This window comes from Castor canadensis, chromosome 6, assembly GCF_047511655.1.
Source record: "Castor canadensis chromosome 6, mCasCan1.hap1v2, whole genome shotgun sequence".
Classification (NCBI taxonomy): domain Eukaryota; kingdom Metazoa; phylum Chordata; class Mammalia; order Rodentia; family Castoridae; genus Castor; species Castor canadensis.
In genome coordinates, this window is record NC_133391.1 from 37,634,272 (window position 1) to 37,650,607 (window position 16,336).

General features: G+C 45.2%; 1 protein-coding gene across 1 annotated transcript in view; it reads left to right on the forward strand.

The window, feature by feature from the left end:
* Vwf (von Willebrand factor) overlaps positions 1-16,336 on the forward strand; it is a 152,075-nt gene that overhangs the window by 94,697 nt on the left and 41,042 nt on the right. Inside the window, exons 26-34 of the mRNA XM_020158236.2 lie at positions 118-276; positions 1,110-1,245; positions 3,539-4,917; positions 6,595-6,711; positions 6,805-6,945; positions 7,322-7,465; positions 9,292-9,456; positions 10,817-10,860; positions 11,139-11,316. Of these exons, the coding sequence (XP_020013825.1) occupies positions 118-276; positions 1,110-1,245; positions 3,539-4,917; positions 6,595-6,711; positions 6,805-6,945; positions 7,322-7,465; positions 9,292-9,456; positions 10,817-10,860; positions 11,139-11,316 (2,463 nt within the window). The remainder of the gene's footprint in view (positions 1-117; positions 277-1,109; positions 1,246-3,538; positions 4,918-6,594; positions 6,712-6,804; positions 6,946-7,321; positions 7,466-9,291; positions 9,457-10,816; positions 10,861-11,138; positions 11,317-16,336) is intronic.

The following is a 16,336-nucleotide window of genomic DNA, read 5'->3' on the forward strand; positions in this document are numbered from 1 at the left end:
GCCCCGTGGGTCTTCTGGGTTTGCTCAGGGCTTTTGCTGTGGCCCTGAAACATCCACACAGGCTGCTGATGACTCCTGGTGCTTTTGTGGTCATGGCCTTTTCTTCTGTGTACACAGCCCAGAGCTGCGAGGAGAGGAATGTCCAGGAGAACGGGTATGAGTGCGAGTGGCGTTACAACAGCTGTGCGCCTGCCTGTCCTGTCACCTGCCAGCACCCTGAGCCACTGACCTGCCCTGTGCAGTGTGTGGAGGGCTGCCATGCACACTGCCCTCCGGGTGAGGCCTCTTCCTGGGTGGGGTGGGATGGAGGGGTGGGTCGGTTCTCAAGACACGTGTGTTCCCTTCCTCTCCTGCTTCATCTTAGCCTCTGCCCAGTGGTCCCTATCCTTAACCTTGCAGTCCACCAGTGTCACCAGGGTCTGTTTCCCTAGGAGCCTTCATCAAAGCCAGGCCTGCTCTGAGTTTTGCTAAGCTGAGCTCCTATCAATTTTTTTTGTGGTGCTAGAATCGAACCCAGGTCCTTGCACATGTTTAGCATGTCTTTTATTAGTGAGCTACATCCAGCCCTTCCTATAAAATCTTTCATGAGCCTATTTATGGTCTTATCACACAGAGCAGTCCTTTCTTTCTTTCTTTCTCTTTCTTTCTTTCTTTCTTTCTTTCTCTCTCTCTCTCTCTCTCTCTCTCTCTCTCTCTCTCTCTCCCCCTCCCTCCCTCCCTCCCTTCCTTCTTCTGCTCCTCCCTCCCTTCCTCCCTCTCTCTTTTTTCTTTCTTCTTTCCCTCTCTCCCTTTCTTTCTCTCTCTCTTTCTTTTTCTGGAGACAGGATCTTGCTGTGGTAGCATAAGCTGGCCTCGAACTTCCAATCCCCTTGTCTCAGCCTCCTGGGTTAGAGAGTTTGGGCAGTGCTTTCTGATAGAGCTTTCTGCAGTGGTGGGGTTGTTCTACGGAATATAGTGGTGACTAGCGTGTCTGAGGAATTGAAGTGTTCATTTCATTGATTTTTGCTTAATTTAAATTTAAATAGTCACAGTGGCTAAGGGCTATCACGTTAGACAGCTGCTTTCAAGTCTTCATGTGTTCGACTCCTAATGAGAGGAATATTGTGCAGGGAAAATCCTGGATGAACTTCTGCAGACCTGCATCGACCCCCATGACTGCCCCGTGTGTGAGGTGGGTGGCCGGCGATTGGCACCAGGAAAAAAAGTCACCTTGAACCCTGATGATCCTGTGAACTGCCAGACTTGGTAAAAATGGATTCCCTGCTTGGTGAAGAGATAGGTCTGACTGTCTTCTTTAGGGGCTGCTCAGAGATTGGGCTCTGGATAAAACTTCCAGCTAAGTCTATTGAAATATTGAGTTTAGTTTGTTAATTCATTCATTAATTCATTTCTTATTATTTTGTCTGTTTCTAGAGTTTGCTTTTCTTTCTGAAGAGCAGACTAGACTGCTTCCTCCCCAAATTTTTCTGGAGAGGTTTTATCCCCTCAGATTTTTTTTTTTTGCTTTCTCTCCTCTCCTGTCCCCTCTTCTCTTCTCTCCTCTCCCCTCCCCTCCCTACCTCTCCCTGCCTTCCCTTCTCTTCTCTTCCCTATTTCCTCCTTCTCCTCTCCCTCTGTCCCTCTCTTCCTCTCTTGATTAACATGCAACACTTGTACATTTTTGTTGGGTACGGTGTACAATTTCAACACATGCACACAGTAAGTACTAGTCAAATCAGGGTGATTAGCATTCCCACTTATCATTTCTTCGTAGCTCTTATTGTCCCTGGAGGTCACATCTGGTCTGAGGACTGGTATCTATGAAAGTCAGAATTTTTTTTAAGGAGACAGTGATGCAGAGGAAGAAAGCTAGATGGATACTCTGACCCCCTCAGTATAACATAGACATCTTGGGGTCACAGGGCACAGCTTTCCTAATAGGGAAGGAAGGTGTCATAGTGGTCTCTCACCAGAATTGCCTCTGGGAACCTGACTTGTGGGATGGTGAGGCATCCTCAGGGTGAGTGCTGAGTTTTCCGAAGTCCTGCTCTTAAGTATGGAACATTTATTAAAATGCTGTTCTATTCAACACCACTCCCTGACACCAACCAAGCCTAATGGGAACTTAAACTTGAGAACTTCAACTCGCTGGGGAGGGGGCTGTGGCCACAGCTGCCAGAGCCAGATTCTGCCGTCACCATCTGTACAAACAAGAGCGAGCACTGCCTGGGGTGAGTTTTCTAGCAAACACAGGAAACGAGAAAGTATGTCACTCATGTACTGCTAAGCAAGGATTGAGGCAGTAAATCCTCGGGACCAGGAGGAAGGAGCAATTCACTTCCCAGTAAGATCTTGCCTGCAGAAGCAGACAGAAGGAATGAATGGGGTGTGTCCACTCCTGGCTTGGAGTTCTCAGCCAAAAAGGCATAAGACCTACCACCCCCTTGCGCACGGGGAAGGCCAGCTACTGTGGTCCGTGCTGGAGCTTCTCATGTCAGTCGTCTTGGTGAAAGAGTTCCGTAGTGAGGCCATGGCAGGGGCACTGCCCAGGGCTCAGGGAAATGCACCATCTCAGCTTTACTGGGAGGCTAAAGGCTGAGGGTCCAGTTTGCATGGGTCCCCACCACAGGGTACCTTGATCTCCTCTATGGTCTGGCATACCCTGTCACTTTCTAGGATACTGCAAAAGGGCAAAGTGAACTAAAAGCCTGGAAATTTGCCTGATACTGTTGGAATTAGTGGGTGGGGCAGTTACTCTGATACAGACTTGTGGGTGTCTTGGGGATGGGCACAAGGCCCAGTCAGTACCTGCAGATATAGGTGCTTACCATGTCCCCATGGGCAGAAGAAATTGGGGAGCTGCTGTCTTGTCCTAGAGCTAATACCTAGAGACTTCTTGTGCTCATGTTGCATACTTTGTTCTGCTTAAGTAAAACTGGGATTTTGAATTTTTATTCCTCTTTCCAAAATGTTTTTTACTCTAGTTTTTCTACTCTTCCTTAAGGTCCAACATATAAAAACTGATTCAGAAATCCATACAGCTTTAAGTTCCAATAACCATTTATATTTTTTTTTGTGTAAACCATTTATTGTCAATAGAACATTTACAAATCCTGGTCAGAGCCAACATTTTAGAGCAATAGTTGTCCTTGGAGATACTTGTAAGAATGTTTGGATTATAATTAAATGTTAATGTGGCTAGAGATGGAGGTTGGAAAGAACTCATCATTGAAGACTGTGTGAATGGCTTAGAATAACATAATATTTTCTAGGTCCTAAGATGGATTAAAGCTTTGGCTTCTAGAACCAAGGAAAACCTCTGCTCTGTGTGTGTGTGTGTGTGTGAGTGTGTGTGCGCGTGTGTGTGTGTGTGCATGCTTGTATATGTATGTATGTACATGTGTGGATGTTAGAAATGACATCTCACTCCGATGGGGACTGTTCCATGGGAGCAAACAGACTGCCGTATGGAGTACATGCAGTGACACTACACTGTGGGGTTGATATATGCCCGAATATTCTTCCCAAATCATTTTGGTTTCTTCCTCCTCTGCTGCAGTCACTGTGATGGTGCCAATCTTACCTGCAATGCATGCCAGAAACCTGGCGTCCTGGTGGTGCCCCCCACAGAGACCACAGTCATTCCCACCACTCCTTATGTGGAGGACACCCCAGAGCCACCCCTGCATGACTTCTACTGCAGCAAGCTGCTGGATCTGGTCTTCCTGCTGGATGGCTCCTCCAAGCTGTCTGAGGCTGAGTTTGAAGTGCTCAAGGCCTTTGTGGTGAGCATGATGGAGCGGCTGCACATCTCCCAGAAGCGGATCCGTGTGGCTGTGGTGGAGTACCACGATGGCTCCCATGCCTACATTGAGCTCAAGGCCCGAAAACGGCCGTCAGAGCTGCGGCGCATCGCCAGCCAGGTGAAGTATGCAGGCAGCCAGGTGGCCTCCACCAGCGAGGTCTTGAAGTACACCCTGTTCCAAATCTTTGGCAAAATTGACCGCCCTGAAGCCTCCCACATCACTTTGCTCCTGACTGCCAGCCAGGAGCCCCCACGGTTGACCCGGAACTTAGTCCGCTATGTCCAGGGCCTGAAGAAGAAGAAGGTCACCGTGATCCCTGTGGGCATCGGGCCTCACGCCAACCTCAAGCAGATCCGCCTCATCGAGAAACAGGCTCCTGAAAACAAGGCCTTTGTGCTCAGTGGAGTGGACGAGCTGGAACAGAGACGCGACGAAATCATTAGCTACCTCTGTGACCTTGCCCCGGAGGCCCCTCCCCCCACACAGCCCCCCAACCTGGCACAAATCACAGCGGGTCCAGAGCTCCTGGGGACTTCATCACCAGGACCCAAGAGGAACTCCATGGTTCTGGACGTGGTGTTTGTCCTGGAGGGGTCAGACAAAGTTGGCGAGGCCAACTTCAACCGGAGCAAGATGTTCCTGGAGGAGGTGATTGAGCGCATGGACGTGGGCCAGGATGGCATCCACGTCTCGGTACTGCAGTACTCCTACATGGTAACCGTGGAGTACACCTTCAGCGAGTCCCAGTCCAAGGGCGAGGTGCTGCAGCACGTGCGGGAGATCCGCTACCAGGGTGGTAACAGGACCAACACCGGACTGGCCCTACAATACGTGTCTGAGCACAGCTTCTCTGCCAGCCAGGGGGACCGGGAGCAAGCGCCTAACCTGGTCTACATGGTCACAGGAAACCCCGCCTCTGACGAGATCAGGAGGTTGCCAGGAGACATCCAGGTGGTGCCCATTGGTGTGGGCTCTCATGCTAACATGCAGGAGCTGGAGAGGATCGGATTTCCCAATGCCCCCATCTTCATCCAGGACTTTGAGAAGCTTCCCAGAGAGGCTCCAGACCTGGTGCTACAGAGATGCTGCTCTGGACAGGGGCTGCAGCTTCCCACCCTCCCCCCTGCCCCCGGTATGCTGGTGCCCTGTGTGCAGGTGGGAAGCTGGGGATGGCTTTAGCATTGCATGTATCTTGTAGCATCCTTTCTCACTATGCTTGGTGAAGCCCCTTTCTCAGAGGCCTGGGTTTTCTTCTTCCAGGCAGAGGGCTGCTCTGTGAGTATTTTTGGGGTAAGGATATTTTCTTATTGGGTGGGTTTGTAAGTCAAAGTTAATACAAGTCCATTGTTAAAATGTAAACAATACCAAGGCTATGGAATGAAAAATGCCAGTCTTCCCTTAACCCCAACCCATCCTTACTCAATCCCGCTTTCTGTCTTCAAGGTAGCCTCTCTTAATTTTGGTGAGTGTCAGCTCTCTTTTGACTACTAGACAGAATTCCTCCAAGTAGCTAACACTCCTTGGGACAAGGCCAGGAGATCAGGTGACAGGTGGCAGGTTAAGTATTCTGAGCTGGGAGCTAGACTCCTGTGTCTTACCTCTGCTACTCACTACCTGGTGATTTTGGGCAAGTAGTTAACCTCTTTGTATGTCAGTCTCCTCCTCTGTAAAATGAAGATAATTACAGCACTGCTTGTAAAATGCTTAAAGCAGTACCTAGCTCAAGCAAGTGGTCAAACGTTGTTACTGCCTTAGGGTAACTGATGGTGGCATGTCATCAGTTCCTGGTGCCTTTTACTTTACTTATTTTTTGGCCATACTGGGGTTTGAACTCAGGGCCTTATGCTTTTTTGTTTTCAGTTATTTTTCAGATAGTATTTTTGTCTGAGGCCATCTCAGACCAAGATCCTCCTACCTGTACCTCCTGTGTAGCTGGGATTACAGACATTACACCATGCCTGCTTGTTTCTTGAGATAGAGTCTCACCAACTTTTTGCTCAAGCTGACTTTGAACTGTGATCCCATCTCTCATTCCCAAGTAGCTGGGATTAACCATGAGCTGCAGCACTCTGCCAGTTCCTAGCTCTTGCCTGTTGTATTTGGTATAGTTAGGACCATCCCAGAATAACTGGCTGTCTTTTGGTGTCTCTTGAGCCCCACACTTATCAATGTCTTTGTTTTTCATTTTTGCTTGGTTTTTAATCAGAGCCATTGATGTATTTAAATCCCTGTGACATTTCCACCAAGGAGAAAAGTATTAACGTTGTCTGATTCAGTCTTAGAATGTGTTCAAGCCAGTTTGTTTCCTTGCTGTGATCATGACTATGACCAAATACTACCATGAGCACTTGACATTGTAATAGGAATCGCTCAGAGTACCTTCACCTGCCCAGTCATATCTGAGGACACAGATGCTCATTTTCCAGGGATAGGCAGCTGCTCTGTTTCTTTTTGCTGTCTTCTTGTTTTGCTGCTTCAGTATTTCACTCTGTTCTACAAGAGTGTCAACTTCCTGTTACTTAGCATGCAGAAGCCTTTTGTTTTCATTTCTAGGCATTTCGGCTTCCTGTGGGAGGAGCTAGAGTCTTCTCACTGTCCCCAAACCTGGGCCCTCATGGGCCTAGGACCCATCTCCCCCTTTCCTTCCTCTCTGGCCCATGTTGCCACCTCACTAGTGAAGACCTCCCACCTTGGTGGTGCCCTGTGTTCAGGGCTGAAGAGTCTGCTGTATGTGGCATTGACTGCTATGGGCCTAATGGCCAGCCTTCTGCTGGCACCTGTAAGCCCACCTTCCTTATCTTCCCTGCAGACTGCAGCCAGCCCCTGGACGTGGTCCTCCTCTTGGATGGCTCCTCCGGTTTTCCAGCTTCTTACTTTGATGAGTTGAAGAGTTTCACCAAGGCTTTCATTTCAAAGGCCAACATAGGTGAGCAATGTACCCAAAGTCTCAGGTACAGAAGAGGTTCTTCTTTGGGCTCCACTTGATCCCAAATGACTCCCATTTTCTCTCTCCTGTTAGGGCCTCACCTCACTCAGGTGTCTGTGCTCCAGTATGGAAGCATCACCACCATCGACGTGCCGTGGAATGTGGCCCAGGAGAAAGCCCATTTACTGAGCCTCGTGGACCACATGCAGCGGGAGGGTGGCCCCAGCCAAATTGGTAACTCTGGAGCCATGGGCTGAAGGCACAACCTCTGTTCTGGTCCTTATTCTGGGCCTAAGTGATTGAGTGACTTCTGCTGGTCATCATGCTCCTTAGCCTGTAAAACAAGGGGCTGGATGCTGTTACAGGTCTTATCCACACCTCCCGTGTGTACCTCTGAGTATCTGATTCAGCTTTTTAGTGACCTGAGGATTCCCTGTGAGACAGTATGCTACTTCTGAAACACCTACTCTTTATATTTTTGGTGGGGCTGGGGTTTGAACTCAGGGCCTTGCACTTGCTAGTCAGGCACTGTATCACTTGAGCCCCTGCCCTTGGTCTGAAACACCTGTTCTTGTAGTCAGTACTGACTTGTTCTGTGCTCCTTCTTCAGGGGATGCTTTGGCCTTTGCTGTGCGATATGTCACATCACAAGTTCATGGCGCCAGGCCTGGAGCCTCCAAGGCAGTGGTCATCCTGGTCATGGATGTCTCTGTGGACTCAGTGGATGCAGCAGCTGATGCTGCCAGATCCAATCGTAAGTGTCCAGGGTGCAATCCTGAGCCTCTTTTAAAACTCTAGAGGAGTGAACGTGGTCATGGCTCCCTTTTGAATGTCCTAGCTGATTTAAAATACACTCCATACCCATCTGTGGCTTGGTTTCAAACAGAAGGAAATTGTCCAATCATTGTCTTACTGGAAATGTGTATTTAGCCTATTCTTGTCTGCACCCTTTAGATGGTAACCTTAATTTTTTTCCTGTTTTTCCTCCTATGTCCAGGGGTGATTGTACTTCCATACCTTTTGTTTTAAAAGTGATGTTCTTGGTCTTTCTCCAGAATGACAGGAGTGAGGCCAGAGTTATCACTGTGGAACCTTGAGAACTATTAGGACTTTCAAACATCCAGTGACCTTTCCTGGTGCCAGGCTAATGGACCAGGAGGAGGTAGATGGACCAGGCTAATGGACCAATGGAGGTAGATGAGCAAGAGACAAAGGATGGTACCCTAGGAAGGGGAAGGGCATGGATGTGACTCAGCCTTGGTGCCCTATAAGAATCTGTCCTGTGAATAGCAAGAGAGTGTGAGCTAGGATGGTGATGTAGTGTTCTGGGGATGGAGGAGGGAAGGCTGGGTGAGTCCCCTCATGGCTACCTGGGGAACTGTTTTTTTTTTTTTTTTTTTTATATGGTTTGAACCTTGCCTCCCACTTGTCTTTTCTCTGACACCTTCCTGGTGTTCTTTTGAGAGAGGCACTCACTCCATTCTCTGTACCTCATCAGAACTACTCCAGATGTCCAAATCATGTTATATTAATTTGTTAAGTACCTGTTTCTGGCACCAACTGAACATTCTGTCAAGGAAAAACTTGACATTTTTCCTATCATTTGTGCATGGGATGCAAAGAATGGGTGACCATGTAATGTTTGAATGAATGAGAAGATTTTGTAATCTACTATTTTAAAGAAAAAGATACCAAAAGGTAAAAGATACACATTTGGGTGATACAACAAGCTTATATGAGCTTAAAAGTTACTGGTGGCTCTCCCAGGTAATACCAGCACTGGGAGGCTGAGGCAGGAGGATTGTGGGTTCAAGGTCAACCTGGGCTATATAGCAAGACCCTGTCTTAAAAAACCAAAAGAGAAAAAAAAGAGCTGAAAAGTTGCTAGTTTTCTATCTCTTGCCTCTCCTCCCAAGTGCTGAGATTTATAGCTATAGTCAATTTTTTTCTTGATGGTACTGAGGATTGCACTTTGGACCTTGTACTTGCTAGGCAGGTGCTTGCTCACCTATGGCCACCTGGAGAATGTAATTGTACCTCTGCTCTGGACCTGTGCACTCACTGTTCTCACTGCTTGGGCCATTCCTCCCCCAGGTGTCCTCTTGGCCCTCCCCATCCTTATTTCAGGTCCATTTCCAAATACTATCTTTCTATTGGACACTTCTCTAATCATCATATATGAACCAAAAGTTCCATCCCTACCTCTGGGCATCCCATCCTCCTTAGCCCATTTTGTTTTTTTCCCCCAAGTATCTACCCATATCTGAAATACTGTATATTTAGTTTTCTCTTATGTGTGTGTTGTCTGGCCTTCATTTGTGTAAGCTCCATGAGGACAGGGTGTGACAGGAACTTTTTCTGCTTGGCTCCCTACTGTATTCCCATTGCTTAGAATACAACCTGTCACTCACCAGGAACTTCTTAATGCTGTTGACTTAGTGAATGTCCAGCTCATAGGGTTGGCGTATGTGGCAAGTCTGGAAAACATGAAGTTCTATACATGGTGCTGGCCATAGCATTGGGCTGGTCTGTTTCGAGCCACCTGACCACAGACCTTTTTTTGCATCTCTCCTGATTTAGGAGTGACAGTGTTCCCCATTGGAATTGGGGACCACTATGATGAGGCTCAGCTGAGGATCTTGGCAGGCCCAGCGGCCAGCTCCAATGTGGTGAAGCTCCAGCGAGTTGAAGACCTCCCCACCATGGTCACGCTGGGCAATTCCTTCCTCCACAAACTCTGTTCTGGTGAGTTTCCTATATCTTTTTCATCCTCAAACTCCCCCCACCAAAAAAGCCATAAAAACAAAAATACCATTCTAGAGACCTGAGGATGCCTGTGCATAAGATTTGGCCATAAGTTAAGATTTCTATGTATACAAGGACCTTTAAGTTTCTATTTAGGGACGGCACATGCCACAGACTTCCAGGGGCCCTGGGAAGGTGTCTGTGCATAGTCCTCTTCCAGTTGTCCATCTGAACTTGGGCAAGAAAGCCTATGTTTGTTTGTGCACAGGGATCTTGGACAAAAGAATTAAAAGACCTGAACAGGGAACCTCAAAATCCTGAATGGCCTTATTCTCTCTCTCTCTCCCTGTCTTTGAGACAAGATATCATTATGTAGCCCAGGCTGGCCTTGAACTCACAATCCTCCTGTCTTCACCTCCTGAATGCTGGGATTACAGGTGCGCACCTCTACACCCAGATATGCTCACTCTTTTTTTTTTTGTGGTACTGGGAGTTGCCTTGTTTGCAACGCAGGTGTGTTACCACTTGAGCCACACCCCCAGTCATTTTAGTTATCTTTTGAATAGGGTCTTCAGTTTATGGTGGGGCCAGAGGGACTGCAAACCTCCTATTTATGATTCCTGTGTAGTTGGGTTCACAGGTGTGTGTCACCATGCCCAGCTATTGTTTGAAATTGGGTCTCGAGAAGTTTTTGCCCAGGCTGACCTCGAACCCTGATCCTCCCACTCTCTACCTCTCTTGTAGCTGGAATTACAGATGTGAGACACCACACCTTGCCCTGTACCACTCTTAGCATGAATATAAAGGTTTTTAGAAATACAATATCAAAAGACCATAGGTTAAGTTGATTTTAGATTACAAACTTGTTTAAAACAACACATTTTTAAGTTTGTTTCTTAAAGTATATTTTTCTAATGTAATTAGCTATGTCAAGGGGCTTCTAGATAATTCTATTAGATTGGGAGGAAGACTGTGCACAGAGTCGGTCCCTTTTCTGCTAAATGTGGCTGTCCTGGTAGCAATCTTCAAGCAGATCTCTTTCAAGTTTTCTGGATCTTGCTTTATACTCCCACCCCCATTCCTGACGGGGAAAGGAGATATTGACTGTGTGACTGTGCAGGTTATTACTATTGTCATCATCCCAGTCATCAGTTACCACCAGGATGTCTGAAGGACCGTAGGATAGTCACCTCTCTTCCTTGTGTTCCCCATCCCTGCTGTGAAGCCCTCTTGGATTCTTTTCATAGTAGAGTTGACTTTGAGGACTAGACCAGGTCGCCCAAGCAGACACTGTGAATGGTTTAGAATTTCTGAGCAATTCAATAGGTTGGAACTGAGGTCTTCTTTGTGTCTGTTTCAGGGTTTGCTAGAATTTGCATGGATGAGGATGGGAATGAAAAGAGGGTAAGTCCCTTTCCATTGACTTGGAAAGAAAGATCAGAAATGTATGTTCATTTTCCCTATTTTGACCTAAGCCCAGTTCTCTGCTTACTATTATCCCATTTTGGGAATCCAGCTGTAAATTTTGCATTCTACTTCCTGTCTCATGTACAGCCTCTTTGCCTGTAACGACGATGTCCAATCTTAATCTCTGTGTTCTCAGAGGTGGCCAATTGTGTAGGGACTTAGAGTTGGAGTTCCTCATACCATTACCTGCTGGAATCTGTTTTTTTCTTCTGCAGCCTGGGGATGTCTGGACCTTGCCAGATCAGTGCCACACAGTGACCTGCCTGCCAGATGGTCAGACCTTGCTGGAGAGTCATCGGGTGAACTGTGATCGGGGTCCCAGGCCTTCCTGCCCCAACAGTCAGTCACCTATTCGGGTGGAGGAGACCTGTGGCTGCCGCTGGACCTGTCCCTGTGAGTCCTTTGCTTGTCCAGGCTGGATTGGGTCAAGGGAGAAGTGCTTTGAACTTGGCTATGCAGAAAGCTAGAGTAGAAACCAGTTCCCTCCTTACTGCACACACCATGCTAACTCTTCCCACTTGCGTCTCTCCCATGGTCTCTGCTCTCTGGGAGGGGCTTCCCAAGATCAAATATGCCTCGAAGGAAGAGTTGCTTCTCTGAGATCAGCACTTAGGAGTCTGTGTGTTTGGGTTATACCAGTGAAAAATGTAACAGTGAGAATGTCACCGGAAAAACTCTCCAGTCACACTTGCAGCTGTATGAGGCATCAGGTGGCCTATAGAGGAAGACGTAGTCCAGTTCATCTCCTGTAAGCCTGTGGAAAGCAAGCGTTCATCTGTGGGGTGGATGAGCATGCTCCCTCATGGTTGGGAGAAATGGCTGCTTATGATGAACCATGTGGCAGTGGATGGCTCACTGTGGGTACAGACATAATTGCGGGGTGCCACCAAAAGTTTTTATATCTCACTCACCCTTTAGAATTCATTGACTGGGACAGATTTCTCTCCTAGCCTAGATGGAGACTCTCCCAGCCCTCCTGTTACTTCTTTTTCTTCATAAAGAGTTCTGCGGTCACTTTAAGTCATCAAATAGTTTCAACTGGTAACCAGATGCCCACTTCTGTTCAATAACTGAAACTTCGAACTTGATCAGAGTTAAAACACCTCCCTAGATCCAGTGTGGACTGCCTTTCTCTGGGAAAGAGCTGGTCAGCTTCTCTCATTGCTTGGAGGGCAGAGATTGGGTGCTTCATGGGATAAGAAGGTCCTATGTGGCCGGCTGCTGAGTTGGGCTCTGCACATGTGGGCTGGTAGTGCTTAGGGCAGCTTCCTTCTCTTGCCAGTTCTCTGAAGGATTTCCTGAGAGGCCCCTTGTTCAGTCCTTTGCCTGGCTCCTGCTTCTCCCTATGAAGTTTCTGGTTCTAGATCCAACCCCTCATTGCTCTCTCTCTCTTGGAGTCCTCTCCAGCCTTTGGCAGAAGTTCTCTTGGACAGCGTCACTTCTGATGCAACCTCAGGCCATCGTTCCTTCTGGAGGTCCTAATTTAGTTGTCAGGGTTCATGAGCCTCTGTCCCACCAATGGGACAAAGCAAGCAACTGTTTTGCTTTTTCAAGTAGTAGCAAGTCTCTCCCTTTCTGCCTGGCCTCCTTCGGTCAATAGGTTCCCCAGGCAGGTGTCAGGCACTGGCCATGTTCCCCATAACTGCACAGAACCTATGCCCATTTCCTGGAGTGACTCCCTGAGAGTTGTAACCACTGGGCCTGGGGCCTCCCATTTGTTCTGCTGGGAGACTCACATTTGCTTTCTTCAAATAAATTTCTTCTTAATGCTCAGCCATCAATACCCTTCTTGACTCCTTTTATACTCTTACAGAGTGGAGGCCTTCAGGAGTGATAAAAACAATATTACTAAATTACAATTTTTTTTCAGCAATACTGGGATTTGAACCCAGGGCTTTGAGCTTGCAAGGCAAGGGTTCTACCACTTGAGCCACACACCTCCAGCCCTTTTTGCTCTGGTTATTTTGGAGACAGGATTAGCCTGGACAGTGATCTTCCTATTTTAAGCTTCCTGCCATAGCTGGGATGACGGGCGCATGTGCCAGACTCAGGTTTTTTTGTTTTTCTTCCCATTGACATGGAGTCTCTTGAACTTGCTTCCTCGGGCTGGCCTGAGTGCTGGGATTACAGATGTGAACCACCATGCTCTGCATTTAAAACAAAAAACATTTAAAATGTTTTATTTTGAATAATTTCAAATGTAGAAAAATTGCTTTTTTTTTTTCCCTTAAAAGTATGTCTTGGAGTTCAAAGGGAACTTCTTAGTTCTTTTTTGTGAACCGTAGTTTATTCAGCTTCTCCATGCATGGTGGTTCAGTTACAAGCAGTGCTGCACTGATCAGCCTTGTGTGTGTGAATTTTCCTGAAGCTGACTCTCCTTCAATATTTTCTCCCATTTTTCCTGATTGTCATAATTTTCTTCCTTCCTTCCCCACTTGCTTCTCCTCCCTCCACCCTTTTCCTCCCTCCTCCCACCCTTCCTTCCTTCCCTTCTTCCATCCTTTCTTCCCTCCTTCCTCCCACCCCTTTCCTTCCTTCCTTCCTTCCTTCCCTCCTTCCCTCCCTCCCTCCTTCCTTTTGGTGGGAATGGGATTTGAACTCAGGGCTTTGTGCTTGCAAAGCAGGCACTTTACCACTTGAGCTACACTTCTTGTTCTTGATTTTCTTTTGATGATTTTTGCCTACAAATTTAAAGACATTATTTTGTCAATCTTTAATCAATTATTTTCTCTTACTGCTCTGGATTTTGAGTCATAGAAAACCTTTCCATACTGCAAAGTTAAAGAAGAGTTCAACCATATTTTCTTCTATTACATATATAATTTCATATTTGCATTTCAATACCTTTTCCATTTGGAGATCATTTTTTTGGGAGATCTTTCTTAGATATGGTCTAAAGTATGTAAGATCATCTTTTTTGGAATAGCTACCCAGTGTCTTTATTGGCTTGTCAAAAATTTGCTCTAGTGATGGAAGAAGAACGTTCATTGTATGTTAAATTTATTTATGGGCTTATTTCTGAAATTTTTGTTTGATTCTGCTCTTCATCAACTGTTCTTGTGCCAGTACTATTACCATCCTAATTCCAGAGGCTGTGATTAGTGCCTCCAGTGTTTGTCCAGTGCATTCTCTTATGTCTGTTTTTTTCCCATTTAGACTTCAGTGAATCTTTTTAAGCTCTATAAAATGTTTGCTGGTCTTTTTATTGGGATGGTCTATAGTTATGCATTGCCTTTGGAAGAACTGGCATCAAGGATTTCTGTCCACTTACTCAAGCTGACTTTTCTTTGGCGATACTGAGGTTTGAACTCAGGGCCTCATGCTTGCTAGGCAGGTGCTCTACCACTTGAGCCACTCTGCTAGCCCCTCAAGCTGACTTTTCTGTGTTTTAGGAGGGTTTTTAAAGTTTCCTCATAAAAGCTTTGCACATTTCTGGATATTTAAACTTTTTTGTTGCTCTTGTAAATTCCCTGCCCTATGTTATTTAGCTGGTTATTGTTTGTGCATGTGAGTGGTATTGGTTGGTTTCTGTATTTAATTTCACATCCTATGACCTTATTGAATTTTTCAATGAAATTTTTTTATCATAAATTCTCCAGAGTTTTCCAGAATGGTGCTATAGCATCTGGATATAGGATTGTTTTGCTTTTTCTTTCTCACTCTGTGCCTTCAAGTAATTTCTCTTGTATGTTGCATTTTTTTGTGCAATATTGAATAGTAATGGAGGCAGTGGGTATGTTTGTCTTGTTCCTTATATGAGTGAAAATGCCTCTAATATTTTGTTATTAAAACACTGGCTTTAGGGATAAGTGTATACAAGCATACAAAAACAAGAATGTATTACAACATATTTTACTATATTGGGAGAATATCCTTTAATTCTCATTTTGTTGAGTGCTTTTATTGTAGAATTTTATTGATGGTGAGGTATTTTTCAACATCTATAGAGATAATCAGTAGATGTATTGAAAATAAGAATTCCTTGGATACATTAATTTGATAAATTATTTAAAAAGATTTCCTAAAGTTGATTTTACTTGGTTATGATGTATTATTTTGTTAATGTGGATTTATTTGATAACATTTTATTTAGTTCCTTGACTTTGATATTCATAAGTGACATGGTCTATAGATTTACAATTATTGCTTTGAACTTTTGACAAATACATATAGCAAAACATTTACTATTTTAGCTATTTTTAAGTGATATTCAACATATTCACATTGTAAACTTCGCCACTGGCCACCTCTAGAACTTTCTTCATCTTGCAAAACTGAATCTGTATATTTATTAAACACTCATCCTCTCCATTCCCTGGAAGACGCTGTCTTACTTTCTGTCCCTCTGAATTTGACTACTATAAGTACCTTATGTATAATGTCATGTAATGTCTTCCTGTTCCGGCTGGCTTATTTCACTTAGCAAAATGTCTTCAAGGTTCACACATTTTGTCCTTGTGTTTATTTTATTTTTTTTGCAATGAAACATTTTAATTCCTTTTTAGTTTCTTTTGTGTATATTCTTTGGCTATTTTTTTGTCACTTTGGGAGTTTCATTTAATATCCTGAATTTATAACATTCTAAATTATACCATCTTAACTTTAATGATATACAAAACCCTGCTCATCAGTTCCTTAACCCCTTTCTATTACTGATGATACGATGTTGTATCTTTATATATAGCATGTGTCAACAAAAGGAGACTAATAATTGCTTTTTTAATGCATCTGTCTCTTAATTCATGAGAAAACAAAAAGTGAAGTAACAAACTAAAGTTCTAATAAGCTTCAAAATTTCTCTTTGGTTTCTTTTTATATTTTCTCTTTATGAATTTTCCATTTTTTCACACATCATTTTCATCACATCTTCTTATAGCTCTTGCTCATCTTTCAGAGAGTTGTGAAATCTTTGTTTAGTAAGTCTGTCATCTGGTTTCTCTCAGGGATAGTTGTGCTTATTTACTACATCAGACAGACTCCGACAGTGTGACTATTATCCCGGCGGGGAGATGGTGCTCCTTATCTTACCATCTTACCCCTGGCTCCCACGTGTAGGGATTTTTGGTATTATTTTAATATAGTTTAGATATTAATGTTAAGCTATGTTTCATGACCTAATTTCCTCCTGCTAGACCCTACCTCTTAAAGGTTCTCCCATCTCCCAGTTCTGTCACAGGCAGGTAACCAACCCTTTAACACGTCGGCCTTTGGGGGACTCTTATCCAAAACATAGGAAGGATCACTTGTAGCACAGTTTCGGTCCTGTTGCTTGGGACAGCAGCATTCGGTCCTGTTGCTTGGGACAGCACCATTCGGTCCTGTTGCTTGGAAATGACTGAATGCTCAAGGACTTAGAGGAGTCTAAGTGAAGAACTTTTGTGGCTGCTCAGCTCTGAGAAACGCTACATCCAGA